The sequence below is a fragment of the Neolamprologus multifasciatus genome, chromosome 15 (genome assembly GCF_963576455.1).
Source record: "Neolamprologus multifasciatus chromosome 15, fNeoMul1.2, whole genome shotgun sequence".
In the NCBI taxonomy this organism is placed as follows: Eukaryota; Metazoa; Chordata; class Actinopteri; order Cichliformes; family Cichlidae; genus Neolamprologus; species Neolamprologus multifasciatus.
In genome coordinates, this window is record NC_140453.1 from 32,654,973 (window position 1) to 32,674,132 (window position 19,160).

General features: G+C 43.0%; 1 protein-coding gene across 2 annotated transcripts; it reads left to right on the forward strand.

Annotated features, from left to right (window-relative positions):
* The first annotated feature begins 409 nt into the window (after positions 1–409).
* alpi.1 (alkaline phosphatase, intestinal, tandem duplicate 1) lies at positions 410–19,040 on the forward strand. Of its 2 annotated transcripts, none has more exons than XM_085132763.1 (11): positions 410–1,512; positions 2,162–2,290; positions 10,264–10,379; positions 11,684–11,858; positions 13,055–13,227; positions 14,047–14,181; positions 14,271–14,346; positions 15,082–15,216; positions 15,375–15,566; positions 15,761–15,877; positions 16,702–19,040. In XM_085132763.1, exons 1-11 carry the CDS (start codon positions 1,419–1,421, stop codon positions 16,980–16,982), a joined length of 1,623 nt encoding a protein of 540 aa, XP_084988889.1. In that variant the 5' UTR covers positions 410–1,418; the 3' UTR covers positions 16,983–19,040. The 2 variants fall into 2 exon arrangements, with proteins under 2 accessions (XP_084988889.1, XP_084988890.1); XM_085132764.1 differs by having other exon boundaries at positions 469–1,512; positions 2,165–2,290; positions 16,702–19,036.
* Positions 19,041–19,160: the final 120 nt, after the last annotated feature.

Here is a 19,160-nt window from a genome sequence, read left to right on the forward strand (position 1 = left end):
TGTACTCCATGCAACACTGAAATAAGATGGATCACAAGGTTGCATGTCAAAGAAATTGTTCTCTTGCAGAAGTGAGTTGTTTTTGTTGTGCTTTTCTCTGTTTCCCAAGGAGGCTAAAGTACCACTTGATACATGGATGATCCATGCTGAGTCCTAAGAAGCTACCAGGTGTTTACACTAATTTGACTTTCCCAAGCTAGACTTTCTCTCTGGGGCAAACCCATAACAAATGAATACTCAGACATGCTCACACAAGTTTTCCTGCTCTTGCACATGCCACTGGTATTTCCAGTTCATGTGGTGTGGGCTACATCATGTGAGGCCTCTCTACCCAGATTGCTTTTATGATTTTATTGCAGTCTTGATTAGACACATGTGACTAACTGCAAACCAATGTTGGCAACGCATGAGCGGTTGGCAGAAAGCAGTGATCTTCGAGAAGAATTGTAACAACACTGCGTTGAAGAAGGCGGGAGCTGTTCACCGGGAATTTGATGCTTCTGGCCGTGCGGAACAAAGTTGGCCCAGCTCACCTCATTTCACACATTAACTGTTGTGTTTGCATAGAAGAGAGGAGACATTTTCATTCTGCAGGCGGGCTCCACTACCTCACAGAAGAAAAATGCTAACCCTGCTTCATTTGCCGCAGAAAAACGGGCCAAGTTGACTTAGCCAGAGAGGGAAAATATTGGGGTCTTTTAAATGCAAAAATTTAGCGGAGGGAAATGGAAATGTGACCGTTTTCCTGACATAAAAAACAGAGCACATCAAGACTCAATTATGATGTTCTCAAGACTAAGCTGGACTTTGTTCCCTTTCATTCTATTTTGAGTGTTTGTCCAAGAGATTGGTGGGGGGATGAAATTGAAAGAGACACAGTTATGATTTGTAAAATGATGGATGCCAGCATAAATTGATAGTTTTTTGGGTTTTTTTTTTCCCTTCTGTTAAAGGGACTGCAGCTTAAAAAGATCCAGAAGGCACATACCACATCAAAGAATAATTGAGATCTCTATCACAATCACACACAAAACAGGGGAGTCAGGGAAAGGTACTGCAGAAGGGAGGGAAAAAAGGTGTAACATTTAAAATCATAAAAAAATAAAAAATAAAAAATGGGGTTTGTGCAATTTCAAGAATTATTCTATGATGCTGCGCAGCTCCTGTGTGGTCCTCTTTTTCTGTCTCTCTCCCTTGCTCTTCCTCCTTCTCTCACACTCACTCTTCCCTCTTTTGTGGCTCTAAGCCTATGAGCTGGCTTGGGCCCTTCCTTACTACACACACCCAGCGGGGCTTTATAAAGGCAGGGCCGGAGGTCTCGGCAGCCACACTCTCTGCCTGTGCCTCCTCTGCCTTTACGTCTGCACTGAAAGCCGGCTGTGTCAATTTCTCCAGTTTCCAGGTCGTGTGGAACAGAGATGCTGACACCACATTACAGGGTCCCCAGTCTCCTGGTTATCCTACTGGGCCCCATCCTGATGGCTGCCAGCCGGGCCGCTATGGACAGCCAAGGTGAGGAGACGTCAGAGTTATTATTGCTGCCTGAGGTTGGGATATTAGTAGCACTTTGTGGGGAGGAAAATGGACACACAGACTCGAGCAGGTAACCTCAAACTGGGACTGGGTATGTGAGTAAAGACAGACTGCTTTTGAAAATGCAGGTGTGTGGGTGCCAGTGGCTGAAGATGAACATAAGCTGGTGTCAGTGTATTTTTGTCCGTGTCTACTTGTTTATGTAAACTTTGGGATGGACTGTTTGTCTTTCCTTGTTTTGGTGTGTGGCCAAAGGAATTTTCTTTTTTAGCTTTGTTTTCCCCCCTAGAGCTTCTCCGTGAGCATGAATGGATAGATATCAAAGTGCCTTCAAGGCTGTTTTTATCACTTTGACACCTTTTAAGAAACCTGTTTTTCTTGTCTGAATAAAGGTAAAGTACATGTGCATATGTCAGGGCATTAACCTTAAAGAGAGAAAAATGTGTGCTCACACACTCACATGAATTCTTATGAAGTTCTGCACATGGAAACCCCCCCACGCACAAACCCTAAACAGTCAGCCCCACACGCATGCCTGCTTCTTTACCTGTAAATCTCTGAGATCTACTCATATCCAAGGCTGCACCTACATCTCATTCATTCTTTCTCCATGCATGTTTCTATGGAGCAGCCCTGTATGAGATTGAGAAAGAGCCGGCATATTGGGATGCACAAGCAAGGGCGACACTGGATGCTGCGCTCAGATTACGTCCTCGGGAGCACCAGGCCAAGAACATCATCCTGTTCCTGGGTGACGGTAAGCTCATGAGAAATCCATTTTAACCAGCATTCAGTGCTGGCACAGCTGTGGCTAAAGATTCAGTAGAAAATACATTACTTTCAACTTCACTGACAAACATAGCAAAGTGGATGATCCAACAGTATTTCTAAATAATTATAAAACTGTTTTCAAAGTGGGCAAGCAATGTGAGGTTTTGGGTTGTTTTGGTTTTTTTTGCCAAGACTAAACAGAAGGATCAAATATCATTCAGCAATTACCAACAAATATGGTTCAAATATTTGGGAAAATTAAGCTTGACCGCAGTGCTTTGGAACTTTATGGGCGAAATATAGAACAAATAGGTGGAAAACATTACTTGTACAGACATATGTTGGTGTAGCATTGTGATAGACATTTAAACTTTAAATGGCTGATTTTCATTTTTTTTAACACTACCTGCGCTGACAGGTCGGAGGCTGTGTTGTCTTGCAGCGAGGTGTTGGCAGCAGATCCTTTCATTCCTGTGGGTTGAAAGGTGAGGCTTCTGATAACCAGGCTTGCTCTGGTCTGCCCCAGAGATGCTCCGTTAGGTTTTGGATCACGGGAGGTTGGAAGCCTTTGGCTCTTTGCTGTGCTCCACGAGCTGTTCCTGAACTTTTTCTTTCTGATGTCAATGGTTGTTAGATTGTTGGGCTGGTCACGTTGGTCAAAGACCGACGAACTGCAGGTGGGGATGGGGATGACCTGTTAGTGGTTTTAATGTTGATGTGTGATCAGTGTACAGGAGGCAATGAAAATCTTTTAAAGCACTGAGCCACTTTTAAAACTGTATTTTTATGAATCTTCCATTGTGTCAGTAACTCAGATTTTATTTTAAGGAAAAGAACAAAATCACTGAGATCCACATCCTGAGAACAGCTGGTAGTTGGTTTGGCAGAAAAAAGATTCTTTCCAGTCCACTGTGACCAGGCACACATGTGTCACAGTTTAGCACCTTTGCCTTTTCAGGGATAGGATACAATAGTAGAGGTCTGTATTGGCAGTCAGACATCAGCGATGCTGTTGTTGTTGTTTTGTTTTGTTTTTTTTAATAGTGCAACAATTAGCAATGTTATAATTTCTATATTGACCTTATAATGGCAGCATTGTCACACAGTTAGAGTATTCAAACCCAGAAACAATGATTCAGAAATGTATTTATTAGGATTATTCTGTGTTCCATTTACCCTGGACATTTGATGGTAAATGGTAAATGGCCTGTATTTATATAGCGCTTTTACTAGTCCCGCCTAGGGACCCCAAAGCGCTTTACACGTCCAGTCATCCACCCATTCACTCTCACATTCACACACTGGTGGAGGCAAGCTACAGTTGTAGCCACAGCTGCCCTGGGGCAGACTGACAGAAGCGAGGCTGCCATATCGCGCCATCGGCCCTTCTGGCCAACACCAGTAGGCGGTAGGTGAAGTGTCTTGCCCAAGAACACAACGAGTCCGAGCCGGGGCTCGAACCGGCAACCTTCCGATTACAAGGCGAACTCCCAACTCTTGAGCCACGATCGCCCACGATGGTGGGCTTAGAGTGACTCCCACTCCTGAGTTGAGATGTTCCAGTAAGAAAGTCTAGGAAAATACATATTTGCTTTGTTCCTTAGCAAGGTAGAGCCATTCATGTATCTGGTGTGTGACCCACTCAGCCACGGTGTCACCAGGTGCCACTCCAGTCAGCTGCCAGCTGGAAACTGAGGCTACAGTCTTTACATGCTATTTTTGAGAACCCAAGGTTGGAAATGTGCTGCCTGGTCTGATGAGTTTCGATTTCTGCTGCAACATTCAGACGATAGGTCAGAATTTGGCATAAACAACATGAAAGCATGAATCCATTCTGCTTTGTATCAACAGTTCAAGACACTGGTGATGGAATAATGGTGTGGGGATATTTTCTTGCCACTGTTGTCACACAGTTTAAGTACCAGAACCCAGATACAATGATACAAAACTGTGTAAGAGGCTTATACTGTACTGCATTTACCTCTGAAGACGGATGTCAGAGCTGGGAGCTGCGTTCCAATAGTAATTTCGGAAAAGCGAGGAAAAACAGGATTTGTTTACTGTTTGTAAACACAAGATTTGTTTACTGTTTGTAAACACAAGATTTGTTTACTGTGTGTAAACACAAGATTTGTTTACTGTGTGTACTTGTTTTTTGCCCTGAAACACACTGCCCCAGCACATTCGTGTATGCATGCGGTTTTTGTAGTGAGTTACAAATACACAGCAGTGATCCTACAGATCACAAGTTTTACAGTTTTACTAATGTTCCCATGCACATCCGCCATCTTGGATCGTTAAATCAGGGTTAGTCGTGCCGTCCTGACTTTCTCAGTTGAAATTCTGATTTGAGGGAGCATTCCAGTCGAAGATTGTGACTGGGAACTTGGAAATTCCACTTTCCAACTTCAAATGGAATTGCCATTATTGACATAGCAGCATAGCACTGCTTCAGCTGAGATTAATGTAGTTTCATCTTAAGAAAACTAAATAAATCGGATAAAAATGTCAAACAAAAGTGTGAATTTTTTTCTTTCGCACAGCTCTTACAGAGCCATTTGTGTCTTTTAGAGTGGATTGTTTTACACACAGGTTTTTCTTGTTAGCAGTTGTCTTTTAGCTACGCTACTTCATTAGTTGATACTCTAAGATAACTTTGCAGTGGGGGCGCCACCTTAAAGATCCACTCTTGAGATAACAAAGTGTCCTTCTTTAGCGCTGTAGTCTGACACTGCAACATCTACAGACAGCTATTGACATTTGAGAATAATTTCCATCTGCATTAGATTTGGCTGGAAATTGTTCTGCCATTAATTGTTACTTTTATGACTGGTGAGGGATTAAAAGTTTTGGTAAGAGAAGCTGATTAAAGCCACAAAGATGTGAGAATGTTTTTTGTGTTAAAGACAAACAATATCTGCTTTAAATCATACCCATCAAGTCGCATTTCTGGGTGGTCGGTGAGCTGAGTTTTCTTTACACATCTCTCCTGCCAATCTTTGCCCTAAGCCTGTTCTTAATTTTATGAGTGTGACTTTTAAGGGAAACTTAAATGCACCACAGTAGTGTTTATAAATACAATGGTAAAGGGCTTACAGCAGCAAAGGAAAAATTGCAGGCACCATAGCTAGAACAGGCAACAAATTGATTGTTTAGTTAAGGAGATGCAATGCTTCGGACTTCTTCAGGAGTGTTCAGATATGCATGCGTCATGGGTCAACCCTGTTTTTGACATTGCTTGGTAAATTGTGACAGTTTAAATAAAGCCTACAAGTTTCTGCATTTATACTGGAGAGCAACAAAAAGTTGCTTGTACTATTGAAAATCACTTTATCCATAAAAGCCACGTAGACAGAAATGAAAACGAATGTGTTTGAAAAACTAACGGTAACCTCTGAGAACTAGAAGACAGACTGTTTCTGCTATCAAAACAGTTTTTTTGTGTTAATCCTGAATGATTCTTGGATTCTTGGACACGACATCTTTACTATCAGAGAAAACCCATGCATACAGGAGTACGTCTGGCCATTGGTGCGCTAGCGCGTCCAAGCCCAAGGGTGCATCGTGGTTGATTATGGAGAAGAACAGGGAGCAGTGAGTATTTACCCTGGAAGCAAAAAGATCTATTTTCGCCTTGCCAAATAGATCCCAAATCTGAGCCACTACTAAAGGGTGTAACCTCCATTCTCTCACCAGAAGACCCCCCCTGGAGAGAAGGTCCGGCCCCAGGTTCAGGTGGCCTGGGACATGGGTTGCTCTTAGAGACAGAAAACACTGTACCATAACAGCAGAGAGCGAGACAGCTTCAACAGGGGAAGAGAGCGTGTTCCTCCCTGCCTGTTTATGTAAGACACCACTGTTGAATTGTCCGTCCTGACTAAGACATGCTGGCCTTCCAGGACTGGACGGAAATGCTTTAGAGCTAAGAACACTGCTAACAGCTCTAAGTGGTTGATGTGCAGCTCACGCTGGGCTGCAGACCAGATCCCTCTCACTGATGCACCCTCGCACAGCGCTCCCCACCCTCTTAGGGAAGCATCTGTGGACACCACCTTGCGAAACAACACCCTCCCAATCCGAGAGCCCTGATGCAGCAGCCTGGGCTCCCTCCAAGGACGGAGAGCTAGCATGCAAGACGCGGTTACCGCCAGCGATGAAACGCGGCCACTCTGTGCTCCGACAAACATGTGCGGCTGGAAAGCGAGCATATTTCCAAACCGAGAAAAGTGATCTGCTGACTCGGGATTAGCGAGCTCTTTTGAAAGTTCACAGAGAACCCCAGTGTCTGAATGTGTGACAGAACCAGCGACAGCTGTGTCTCCGCCTGCTCTCTGGAGCAAGCTACGAGAGCCCAGTCATCTAGGTAGGCTAAGATGCTAATGCCTCTCTCTCTGAGGGGCGCTAGCGCTGCCTCGGCACATTTCGTAAAGGTGCGAGGAGCGAGCGACAGACCGAACGGCAGCACTAAGTATTCGTAGGCTACGCCCTCGAATGCAAACCTCAGGAACTGCCTGTTTTTCAGGTGTATAGCCACATGAAAATAAGCATCTATTAGATCGATTGTTGCAAACCAATCTCCGGGGCCGACTGCATTCAAGAGCTGTCTGAGTGTTAGCATCTTGAACCTGTACGTTCGTAGATACGTGTTCAAGACTCGCAGGTTGAGGATGGGACAAAGCCCTCCCCCTTTTTTCGGAACAACAAAATAACCGTTGTACCAACCTTTGTTTGTCTCCGAAGCGGGGACCACTCGTATTGCTCTTTTCTGCAATAGCGCCTTTATTTCCTCTCTGAGTATCATAGCCGCCTCGGTGTTGACAGTCGTGTTTACGACTCTTTGGAAACGAGGCGGCTTGATCCGGAACTGCAACCATGGCAACGGTTCGCAGCACTCACGGAGAGGGGGCGCAAGCGCGCCACTGAGGGAAGTGAGCAGCTAGCCGGCTGACCTGCAGCACCGTCGGTGGGGCGTTGTTGCCCCCCAGTGAGTTTGCAGGGGACTGCATCACCTGCCTGACCTGGCTCATTCTGCCTGCAGGATGAGCATTTGTGATTGTTTGAGAATAAACAACACTCTTTATTGATTGTAACATGGAAACAAGTACATTCATACATTTTGTTGGAGGCACCTTTTCTGGGGCACAACAATGAAAAACAGCGGGAACGCTCGATGTGGTCACCTGAACATTTAACACACCTGAACAGGGAGTTACCTGAGGCATTTTGTGTGCAGGGGTTTTATGGTTGGGAGACAGTGTTAGGAAAGTGCAGTGCCTTCTGGGGCTGAACACCTGAACAGAACTTAAGCAGCACCTCTTGTGCGGCAACAGAGGGGTAAAAACAGCGTCTCCCTGCTGCTGGACCACCACAGCTAGGAGGGCTGAGGCTTCTTCCTCCTGGGCGTCGGGTCCCGCCGGGGGCCCGAGGGTGGGCCTTTGCGTGGAGCTCGGGCCGGAGGATGTGCTGTCGCTGGCGGAACACCCACTTCAGCAGTGGGCGCCGGCCTCTTGCCAGTCGTCAGAGGAGCGGCGGGCCTGTGAGTGCTAGCGGCGGGCTTGGGCTTCGGGTGACGTCTGGGGATGATGTCGCGCAGAGCTTCCATCTGCTTCTTCCTCAGATCGAATCTAGCCTGAATGGCTTCAAGTGAATATCCGAATAATCCAGCCGCAGACACTGGTGCGTCCAGATATACAGCTCTGTCCCTATCCGGGACGTCAGAGAGGGTCAGCCACAGGTGCCTCTGCGCCACTACTGTCGAAGCCATCCCTCTGCCCAGGGAGAGCACTGCACAGCGAGACGCACGGAGGATGTAATCTGTGGCGACTCTGACCCCATTAAGAAGCAGTACAAGCAGGCTGTCATCAGGATCCAGCGATCCGAGCTCCGCCAGGTACATCGCCTGGTACGTCTGGAGCATGGTGACGGAGCTCATGCCGCGAGCAGTGCCGGCCTGAGCCCAATAAATCTTCTCCAGCTGCGAAGCAGAGAATCTGCAGTTCTTGGACGGCAGAGTTGCGGGGCCGCCGACACCATGGTTATGGGACGGGGCCAGATAAGCAGCCAGAGACAGCTCCATAGGGGGTGGGTTAGCTAAGCCAGCCCACTCGGCGCCGTCCAATTCCTTGTACTGTCCATAGCCGGGCACAGTGTTAGACTGTCTACCCCTGTCTAACACCAACAGGGGTAGACAGAGAGGTTTGTCCCATGATGCTGTTAGCTCGCAGAGAAAGTCTGGGAACATGGGAAGGCAGGAGGAGAGGGCCAGTCCACCTGTAGCTTCTCAGCAGCACGGCGAAACAGGGAGAAAAGAGAGGTGTCATTGTGGCCGACCGGCGCAGCAGCGGCGGCACATTGGGCTGACAATGAGCTCTCTTGCTCATCCTCCGACAAACCATGGATGTCCAGGCCGATGTCCAGCATGTCATTGTCTTCCTAGGGAGCGCTGGCGGGCTTCAACCCAGGCTGAAGCCCATCAGCACTTCTGCATGGTTCCGGCTCGTCATCGGCTAACCCGTCAACATATTCCATGTGGTCAGCCCAGCTAATTACGGGGACATCGACTGGAAAATCCTCGTCTTCGGACTCGGATGAAGTCGGGGCTCCAGACTCGTAAAGGAGAGGGTCATGCCGTGCGACAGCCAAGCGTCCCAGCACTTTTTCCACAAACGTCACCCGTCTTTCCAGGGTCGAGCGCCGGTGCTGGCGACAAAACACACAGGCTTCGGGCTCCGTCAACGCTCTCCTAGCGTTGACGATCCCCAGGCAGACCGGGCAGGCATCGTGCTGGTCGCTGTCGTGCAAAGAGAAACCGCATCCCTGAGGACAGGGGCGAACAGAAGATTTCTGCTTTGCTCGCTTCGGTTTGGAGTCCATTCCAAAACGCAAAGCAAAACGCTGCATGGGAAAAAACTTGAAATTAGCGCTCCGCGGGCAGCCTACACACCAACTGCACGGTGGAGGCTAACACCAACAGGGGCAGTTAAGCTAAGTTCAATTCGGCAGAGGTGTTCTCAGCGAGGTGAGGTGAGGTGAGGGCCATGCGCGTGTCATCACACGTCATCTGCCTTAAAGGCGTGAATAAAGGTTTCTTCAGCCAGGACACATGAGGGCATGATATCCCATACTTATGTGTTGTACCGAGTGAATTAACTGAAAGGGAACCAAAAATGTTAATTGAGTCATTTGATTTATTCTAAACTGCAACATTACTTTCTGTAATACCCTTTTTGTGACTTAACATTCTCACTTCCAGGTGATTGTTGTTGTAATTTGGTGACGTATAGATAAAAATGAACTGAAACCTCTGCTTACTAAGGGGTCCTTTTCATGGTTAGTGTGCAATGAAACAAAAGGAAAACTTAAATTTCACTGTAACCCTTAATGGTTTTGTGTAGAAAAGGGCAGTTTGGAAGTTTAAATGACATTATAATTGTTGTACATTACTCTAAAACCAAAGCTATGAGATTGACTTCAAGATTACAACCTGATTTCAAACATAATCTAACATAAACATTCTTACCCCTGGAAAAAGCTTTAAGATATTAAGAGAATATGCCAAATGAGATACAGGATGGCAAAAAATGTATCTTAAAATGGGCTCTTTTGAGCTCTTTTTCATTAGGACAGTAAAGTACCACAACAACGAATAAGTACACATATGAGGAACAGGTATCACTGCTTTAGAGCTTTCTTGTGTTGCATGCAAAACTCTTTGTTAGTCTCCTCTCGGCATTTTGTTATTTAAACATTGGTGGCTAAGAATCAAAGTCTTAGTGAAATGTATAAATGTATCCATCACCTTTTGAATGTGTACTATGAACAATTAAGGCATTTCTCAAGAAATAACAGGGGGAATCGAGCCCCGTACTATCAAGGTGGACCTTATAAAATGTCCAGTGTATGTGTATAATGTAGACTGACCACGTCAGTGACCTTTGGTCGTCAATCACTGTCTCGCAGGAATGGGCGTATCCACAGTGTCAGCAGCTCGAATCCTGCGAGGTCAGATGGATGGTGGATCTGGAGAAGAGACGATACTAGCCATGGACACCTTTCCATACGTGGCCCTCTCTAAGGTGACAAAACAGCACTGCTGACCTGCAGGTCATCAGTTATTATTCATCAATTAATTATTCATGTGTAGAAAGAAATTCAAAATAGCCAGTAAAGTGTCATCCTATAACCTCAGCTGCACTTCAAATGTATTTTACATTTCGTATTTTATTAATAGTTCTTCTAAGTTGCTTTTTCCACTCATGAGAAGTAGAGTAACTTTTCCAATGTGTGCTCTTGTTCTCCTGTGGCCTGTACTGAACTGTATCCACTCACATTACATCTAATGCTCTTTTTATGTACCTTTTTTTCTCTAGAGTTGGTCAGTTGGTTGCTAGGAAAAATGCTTTTATGTAATTCCTTGGAAGGTTGGAATACATATTAACCAGTGAATAGCTCTGTATTTTCAAACCTGCAGTAAAACATTTCTTACTGTGTTTGAAAATTATTGCATTTTACTGTTACATTATCCTAAAAAAGGTGTTCCTCCTGGTGAAGAAAGTGACAAAGAAGGGGGGGATTTTCACACAAACTTCAAAACACATTCCAGGTTAGCAACAGCTCACAGAAACGTACCTTTTCTCTGTGGCCTTTGAGTTTTTCCCCACTCCCACTCACATTCTTGTAAAATGTGCGTGTGTGTTTGAGTGTGTGTTTATGGTAGAAATACAGTCGCCTGGTAAATCAGTACAGAGAGACATGAAGTAGAACTATCATAGAGACAAAGACAGATGCACTGCAGGTAAATACCCCTTTATAAGGAAGGCTGATCAGGGGCTTGAACGTGTCTTTTTATTCGCATGCTTCGTTCCCTTAACACGACACATGCCACTCAAACTCTCATGTGAAAAAAGAAATCCTAATACAATCAATAGCTGAAGTGAAAATGCTGACACTGTGGTAGAAAATGTGAACACAGATTTAAACTCATCATCCTGGATTGAACATAATCCCTAAATCACTGTGTGGTTGAAAGAAGGAATCAGTGTTTAGTGTCTTTGGTGCCTCTGATATCCCAACCTATAATCAAAAAGAGAACATATCTCATATAACACATTCTAGCTGGCTCCATCTTTTAGATCATCCCCAGAAACTTTTGCAACTTAAGTGACAGTCATTTCAACTTAACACATTAGAACATGAAGCACATTCAAGCAATTTTTCTCAGGGGAGAAGCAAAAATGCTACTTTCAATATGCAGTGAATGCATAAAATATCTCAGCTCCCCAAATGTGCATGTGCAGATTTCACTTTTAAAAATAATGACATGGTCCATCTGTGTTTGATGCTGTCCTGTTTTTAATGCTGTTTTTGTTCTACTCTGTAGACCTACAGTGTGGACAAGCAGGTAGCAGACAGTGCCAGCACTGCTACAGCCTACCACTGCGGTGTGAAGGCCAATGGAAAGACAGTAGGACTCAGCGCTAAAGCGGTGGCCTACGAGTGTAACACCACCTTTGGTAATGAGGTCTACTCAGTTCTGCGGCGCGCTAAAGCGCAAGGTAAAGACAGTTGATTGCTTGGTCAAGTAATGAGTGTGCTGTGTAAAGGACAGGTCAACCAGTTTGTTTTCTTATCTTAAGATATGCAATGCTTTAAAATAAAATATGTGGAATAAAGCAATAATCTGACAAGCTACTTCAGTGTTGCTTGCCAATTACGGTTCAACGTTCAAAAAATATATATGCAGTTAGGACAACCACCCACGCTGATCTGCCTTGACCTTTGTGCCTGTGGTCACTTTATGACATGCAATTTGTGCAGGGTTGTCTGTCAAGGCATGTGCATGTTTCAAGTGAATTTGCATTGTTGTTTCCATCGTGTTACAACATTAGATTGAGTTTGCTATATTTTTGTTACATATATGTTTATTTGCATCATGTGTCGATATACCAAATCATTTAATGCACCCTTGGCTGCAGGGTAAGGCCCTGGTAAACCAAATATGGCTGAGGTAACACAGACCACTAATGTTTTCTTCATAGAGGTCTTCTGAATTACACATAGTCTAGCTCAGGGGTCGGCAACCTGCGGCTCCGGAGCCGCATGTGGCTCTTTAGTCCTTTTAGTGCGGCTCCAAGTGGTATGGGAAAATAAATTTGAAGTGTTATGATGGTCTGTCTCTCTTCCATTATTAATAGCCTATTTCTTGCCATTTTGTAGCAACACTTTACTTTCTGTAGTACAATTCCCCTTGTGGGACTAATAAAGGTATATCAATATCAATATCAATACTGTTCAACTGATGCTCACGAGGGTATGGTACCACAGTGTGTTCCAACACTGCTTTTATGCAGACAGATGGGGTTGTAAGTAATCCAGAAAAGTTGGAACACCTGTAGGAATTAGTAGCGCCAGCTTCTAAGGCTTCATCAACCTCCACTGCTGCCGAACAGCTTTAAATTGTTAACCCATTTTGTGTTCCATGAAAACAAAACATTTTGTATAATTCTGAAAAGTACATTACTTTTGGTTTTGGGTAATCTCACCTTTTTTTCCTTTTCTTTTCTTTTTTTTACATCTGGCAATTCACTACTTACTTTTGTACCATTTAAAATTATTTATTGGACTTGAACAACTTAAAGAGCAATAACTGGAAGAATTAGGGTGTTTTAAAACCTTTGACCGGTAGTGTAAACTCCTCCACGCTGGATGTATTCTATCCATTTTTCATTTGCAGTTTTCTATTGTTTTTCAGGTAAATCAGTAGGAATAGTGACCACCACCCGTGTCCAGCACGCTTCCCCAGCAGCCGCCTACGCCCACTCTGTCAGCCGCAGCTGGTACAGTGATGCAGATCTGCCTTTCAGTGCTCGCGAACATGGTTGCGTCGACATTGCCACCCAGCTAGTCACCAATGTTGACATTGATGTAAGAAAGAAAAATTGTTTGGCTCTTTTCAATCAACAAATAAGATATAACATCAATTGTCAGTGCAGCTATTATATAATAGGGTTTATTTAAATACTTTTATATAAATTGGTAGGGACCAGATAATTATTTTATTATGCCCTGACATTTAAAATCTTAGAATTGAAAGAGGGTGTGCTTGTCTGGTCTGTCTAGACTTTTACTAGATAGATCAGGCTGCACCCACCTATTAAACAGGCCTCCTGGCCACCTCTTGCCTCCTTTGTTGAAAGGGTCACTCCCAGAGGCAGAGGGCTGTGAGGCACCGCCCAGCGGGAAGCCCTCTACAGAGGACCAAACTTCATTCTTTTGAGTTCTGTACGTCCGTTCAGGCACAGTCAATACTTATCTGTAGGCAACTCAGAAGTGGAGGTCAGGGTGTGTGTGTGTGTGTGTGTAATTTCATATGACTCTACTTGATGAGAACAGTACACAAATACTTTAAAGCAAAGATTGTAAGCTCGATCAGCCAGTTACACCTTGGCAAAGGCAAAACCCTGTTAGAACCCTGTTTTGCTGCACCACCTTCTATAAAATTGCAATAAATAAATAAATAAATAATGGAATTGATCTTGTTGGCCTATCTTTAATTGCCATATACAAATGAGCACTCTGTGTTCCCAGTTATTTTCCATTGTGATTTCCAGAGTTCATGACTATATCGTTTTATTTCAATTATCCTGTCAGATTATAATTAACAATAACTTTAAGGTCAGAAATATGAGGAAAGTTGGAAAAGCCAAACATCTCTGCAGTTCTGCTTGTTGTTGTTTTTTAAAGGTGATTCTCGGTGGAGGCAGGATGTACATGACTCCAAAAGGCACCGCAGACCCAGAGTACCCTACCTCCAACTCCCGCAAGGGGGACCGCAAAGACAAGAGGAACCTCATTGATGTGTGGCTGAAGGCTAAACCAGTAGGATTATTGACTATTATTGTGCGAATATTTCCTCATTTGCCCCACGACAGCTCACAGATTCACGTTTCCTCTGGTTTGTGTTTCAGAACAAGAAATCACGCTATGTTTGGCACAGGAAGGAGTTTGATGAGATAAATGTCAAAAATACTGACCGACTCATGGGTGGGTAACTAATATTGGGTCTGCTAATGAGCAGATACAGACTTACTGCAGTATATTAAATATATTAACATTGGTAGAAAGGTAGGGAAAAAATTTTTGTCATATAAATAAATGCCTTAGAAAGAAGAGGAGTCCACTTAACCCAACTTTAATCTTTATAGCCATGTAAATACTTGTGATGTTGACTGGTATCATCACTTACTGCTTTAGTGATAAAAACTCAAGGGTGTAGTCCTTGCTGTTATGGTGTGCATGACAGCAATGCAGCCGCCAATAGCTCAGAGGTGTTATCATCTTGTTATCAATGTTATGCATATTACCCACTTGTATGATAAATTTAGAAAATTAGATCTGCTGCATTTAAAGGTGTTCTTACTTTTAAAACAAGCCATCACAGAGAAGGCTTGACTAGCAGCTAGCAATAATTTCTTTAAAACTCTTAACTGCCTTATATATAACTTAAATGAGCAAATGTACCAATTTTTAGATAGATTTTCATATTAATGATCTGAGATTGCAGTGCTGACTTTAACTCTACAGACAGGGTCAGAAGGTTTTAGCTGTTCAACTCTAACATATTTTGAAATTGACTTTCAGTTTCCATTTTTTTTGTTTTGTTTTTTTTGCTCTAACTGACAGTTTGGATTAACCGCAACATTGCTGTGTGCTGCTGCATATTTTTTATTCATTTTGGTCCAACATGAACATTTTCTTCTTGTTTGTTCGTGCTTCTAGGTCTGTTTGAACCCAAAGACATGAGATTTGAGGTTTTCCGGAATAGCACGCGTGATCCATCCATTGTGGAGATGACAGAAAAGGCTATTCAAATACTGAAGAAAAATCCAAAAGGATATTTCCTGTTTGTGGAAGATGAGTGCAATAAAACAATTTTGTAATATAAAATCTCAGCAAGCACACTCATTTCATTATTTAGCTTGTGAATCCGGTTTAATGAGGTTTAATTCCTTAAGTTGCAAGACAGTGAAATAAATATTAAATGTCTAAATCTCTTTTCTGTTATCTGTTACGAGGGAGAATCGATCACGGTCACCACGACGGCATTGCCAAACTGGCACTGACAGAAGCTGTGATGTTTGACCGTGCCATTCATCGTGCTGCACAGCTCACCAGGGAATCAGACACGCTGACTGTGGTCACTGCTGACCACTCTCATGTCTTCACCTTTGGTGGCAACACGGCTCGAGGAAACCCCATCTTTGGTATGACTCAAAGCACGTGAAGGCATTGTGGGTTCAAACTAGCATGAAAATTGTGCTCTGATGTGTGAAATTAAAAGTACGAGGAGGGAGAAAAGGGGTAAAACAAAAAAAGGGTGCAGACGGACCATTTGTGAAGAACTAGCCTTGGAACTAGCCTCTTCCTTACCTACATTCTTTTTATTTTTATTATTCAGGATTAGCCCCAAAGAAAGCTGACGACCAAATGCCTTTCACTAGCATCCTGTATGCCAATGGCCCGGGTTACGTCCATATAAATGGAACTAGAGAGAACATCACTTTGGTGGATTACTGTAAGTAATATCTTTCAGCTGTGGCACTCGTCTGTGCTGATGTGTACACAGACACCTTGAAGCAATGCGGTTATGGTTGGCTTGTGCATGTTTCTCTAGAGAGCAGAGATAAATTATGCTGGTCATTTTATTTACGGATTCATGGTTCTGTCTTCTGTTTAGTTCTTTGCACAGGTCTCCTGTACTTTGGAAGGTTAACAGCAATGTTCCTTGTCCTACACTGTGTGTTTTTGTCATTGCACAAGTGTGTGTAAAGTGAAAAAAATGCCTTCTCTTTTTAATATACTTGTTCTGGGAATCAGTGTACACTCAGCCCACCTGGCACCTATCCCCTGCAAGTCAACATCTATATGATTAATGTAAGCGTATGAGGCCAAAAGGTTTTTGTGAGATGTAGAGATAAAAGAGAATAAAGGTTCAACCTTTGCACAATGCTTAAAAGGCCCCTTTAACCAGAGCAAACCAAAGACTGCAGTCATTTTCCAAATACATCCACTCTGGGTATTTTTACACGCTTTGCTTGGTGTTAGTCGCTGAATCAAAGGGATTTAGATTTCATTCTGGTTTGTGAAAATGATATTATTAAGTTTGATTAAATAAATTACAGAGGATTTGAAAACACAGTTGTGCCACAGGACACATGAGGAAAGTGTGGTAATAGTGCAATCTAATGTATGTCTCTTATCCCAATGACAGTTTATGAATTTTTAAGTAAGGCAGAGTGTATAAGGTCATCACGGTGAATTAATGGAAACGCTGTATAAATACATCTACTTAGCCTGAAAGGTTGTTTGGTGACTGGCTGCACATTTTTTTTTGTTTAGATGATGAGGAGTACATGCAGCAGGCTGCTGTGCCACTGGATGCTGAGACACATGGTGGGGAGGATGTGGCCATCTATGCCAAAGGACCAATGGCTCACCTGTTCCACGGTGTAAAGGAGCAGAATTATGTGGCACATGTCATGGCCTACGCTGCCTGTTTGGAGCCTTACACAAACTGTCCTCCTCACACTCACCGTCACACTCATTCCTCCTCTGGCTCTGTGAACACACCTTCCAGCCTCTTGTTTTTCCTTCTCTGTGTTCTCTTGTTGTTCAGATGACCCCACCCAATCCGGCACATGTGTTACTTTGTATAAATGTAGCAATATGCACTAAGCACTCGCAGGGTATGCATGTGCACTGTATGTGCACAGGCTGTCAACTTAGAATCCAGGGATTAAAGTACTGTATTTCTTAAGAGAAAAAGAGATTCTCTGTACGTCCATATTTACATGCAAACGTAGGCTTAACTTGCATGTGCTAACTCTATTCAGGTGCATACCAACAGCTATGCAGGAACCTCAAGCTACTACATATGCAAATTAACCATAATTCATATGTAAACAGCCGTCCGTGTGTTTCCACTGCAGAGCCATCAAAACTTGTTGTATTTTATTAAAGGCAATTACAGCCTATATGTACATATGTGACGTCTAACATGCACTAACTTTTTTCATTATTAAGTGTGAGTTTTGCCCATTATGTTTTTTCTCCAGTTAAATACATTCAGTGTAATCTAAAGCTTTGGACAGCATAAACTGAAACAAACAGATTTGAGCTCATTTTTTATCTATTGGCCACGTATGCAGGGCACAGAGCTGTAACATGATCATCACTGTTCAGGTGAAATAAAATACTATGATGTAATCCTGAATTATGAGCCGTCATGGCGAGTACCGGCGTTATCAGACCTGAGAAGAAATCAGAAAGACTGTGTTAAAATATCAGCCCTTCATTATGTGTCTTGACCTTAATAGTTCCTAACCTTTTATGTTTCTCTGTTAAATTGCCTGTCACTTGATACCATAATCTATTGGAGTGTAAACGAATGTATTTTATAAGCAAGTTGAAAATGTATTTTCATACTATTTCTTTTCCTACAGATGTGTAGGCATAGAACATCTGGCTTTCTTTGTAAAATCGTTCTCCATTTGATAGAAAATATTTTGGGTAATGCCCAACTTTATGGGTCATTTCATTTAATAAAGATTGCCAAGAAAAAGCATATGTGTTTTTACATTTTCTGGATTGGCTGTGTTCCGAAGTAAGTGTATTACATTGTTGCCCCAACATTTAAGAAAACATTTAGATACTGATGCTAACATTTTGAATGTGGAAACTGAAACTCCTGTTTAGCCCTCCAACAGAGTCTGTGAAATAATGATCAACTAAAATAAATAATAATACAATTATCAGGCTCACTTACATGTATTTCCCTGTAAGGAATGAAATTTTGACATTGTAAAAGTGTATTCCACTGAATCTTTCAAAATCTTCCTGTTTTAATAAAACTGTTTTCTGCAATAAACCTGGTCCAAACCACCAAAGCCAGTGGATATAAAAGAATGAACATTTTTAAACCACTTTCTGAAAACGTCACACAGATGTGCGGTCAAAGCCACCTGTACACACACACACACACACACACACACACACTCATGGCTCAGTTAATTGTACCACAAATTAAAATAAACAACTTTCAACAATTTGTGAAAATTGGACCACTTGACCATAAAGCAGCGGTCCCCAACCCCCGGGCCTCGGACCGGTACCGGTCCGTGAGTCGTTTGGTGCCGTGAGAGTTGAGGCTCAGGTGTGAAATGTATGGTTTTCAGGGTTTTTATCGGTTTTCAGCGTTATTTTGTTATCGTTTTTATCGTTTACTTGGTTTTCCTTGGTCTTCCTTGGTCTTTTCAGTGTGTTATGAATAAATTTTCTTTTTTTCGGTACCAGTACTAGTTTTATTTTGTTGTATTTATCCGCGACACCTTAAAGGCCGGTCCATGAAAGTATTGTCGGGCATAAACCGGTCCGTGGCGCAAAAAAGCTTGGGGACCGCTGGTCTAGAAGTACAGTAAACAGATTTTTAACACTGCAATGTAAAAGTGAGGAAGAGTGAAAAACAAAAACAAATCAGTAAATTTTATGCATATCACACTGATTTATGGTAGCTATATACAAGAGTGATTAAAGCTATTGCTGGTAAACATTTATCAGATAGTGCTTTTTATTGCAGTTGTCTGTACTCAGGCTGGCAAACTACTAAACACATCTTAGCTCTATCATCCAGATAAGTAAATCTCCAATCTGCACGTTTCTGTGGGATCAAGGAACTCACCTCACAGCCCATAGTTCCTTCAGTGGTGCAAGTTTCAGTCATTGTGCAAATGTACATTTAAATCCAAAACTAAAATAAAAAACTAAAAAATTTGGTCCAATTTTTATTTGTTTATCCTGCT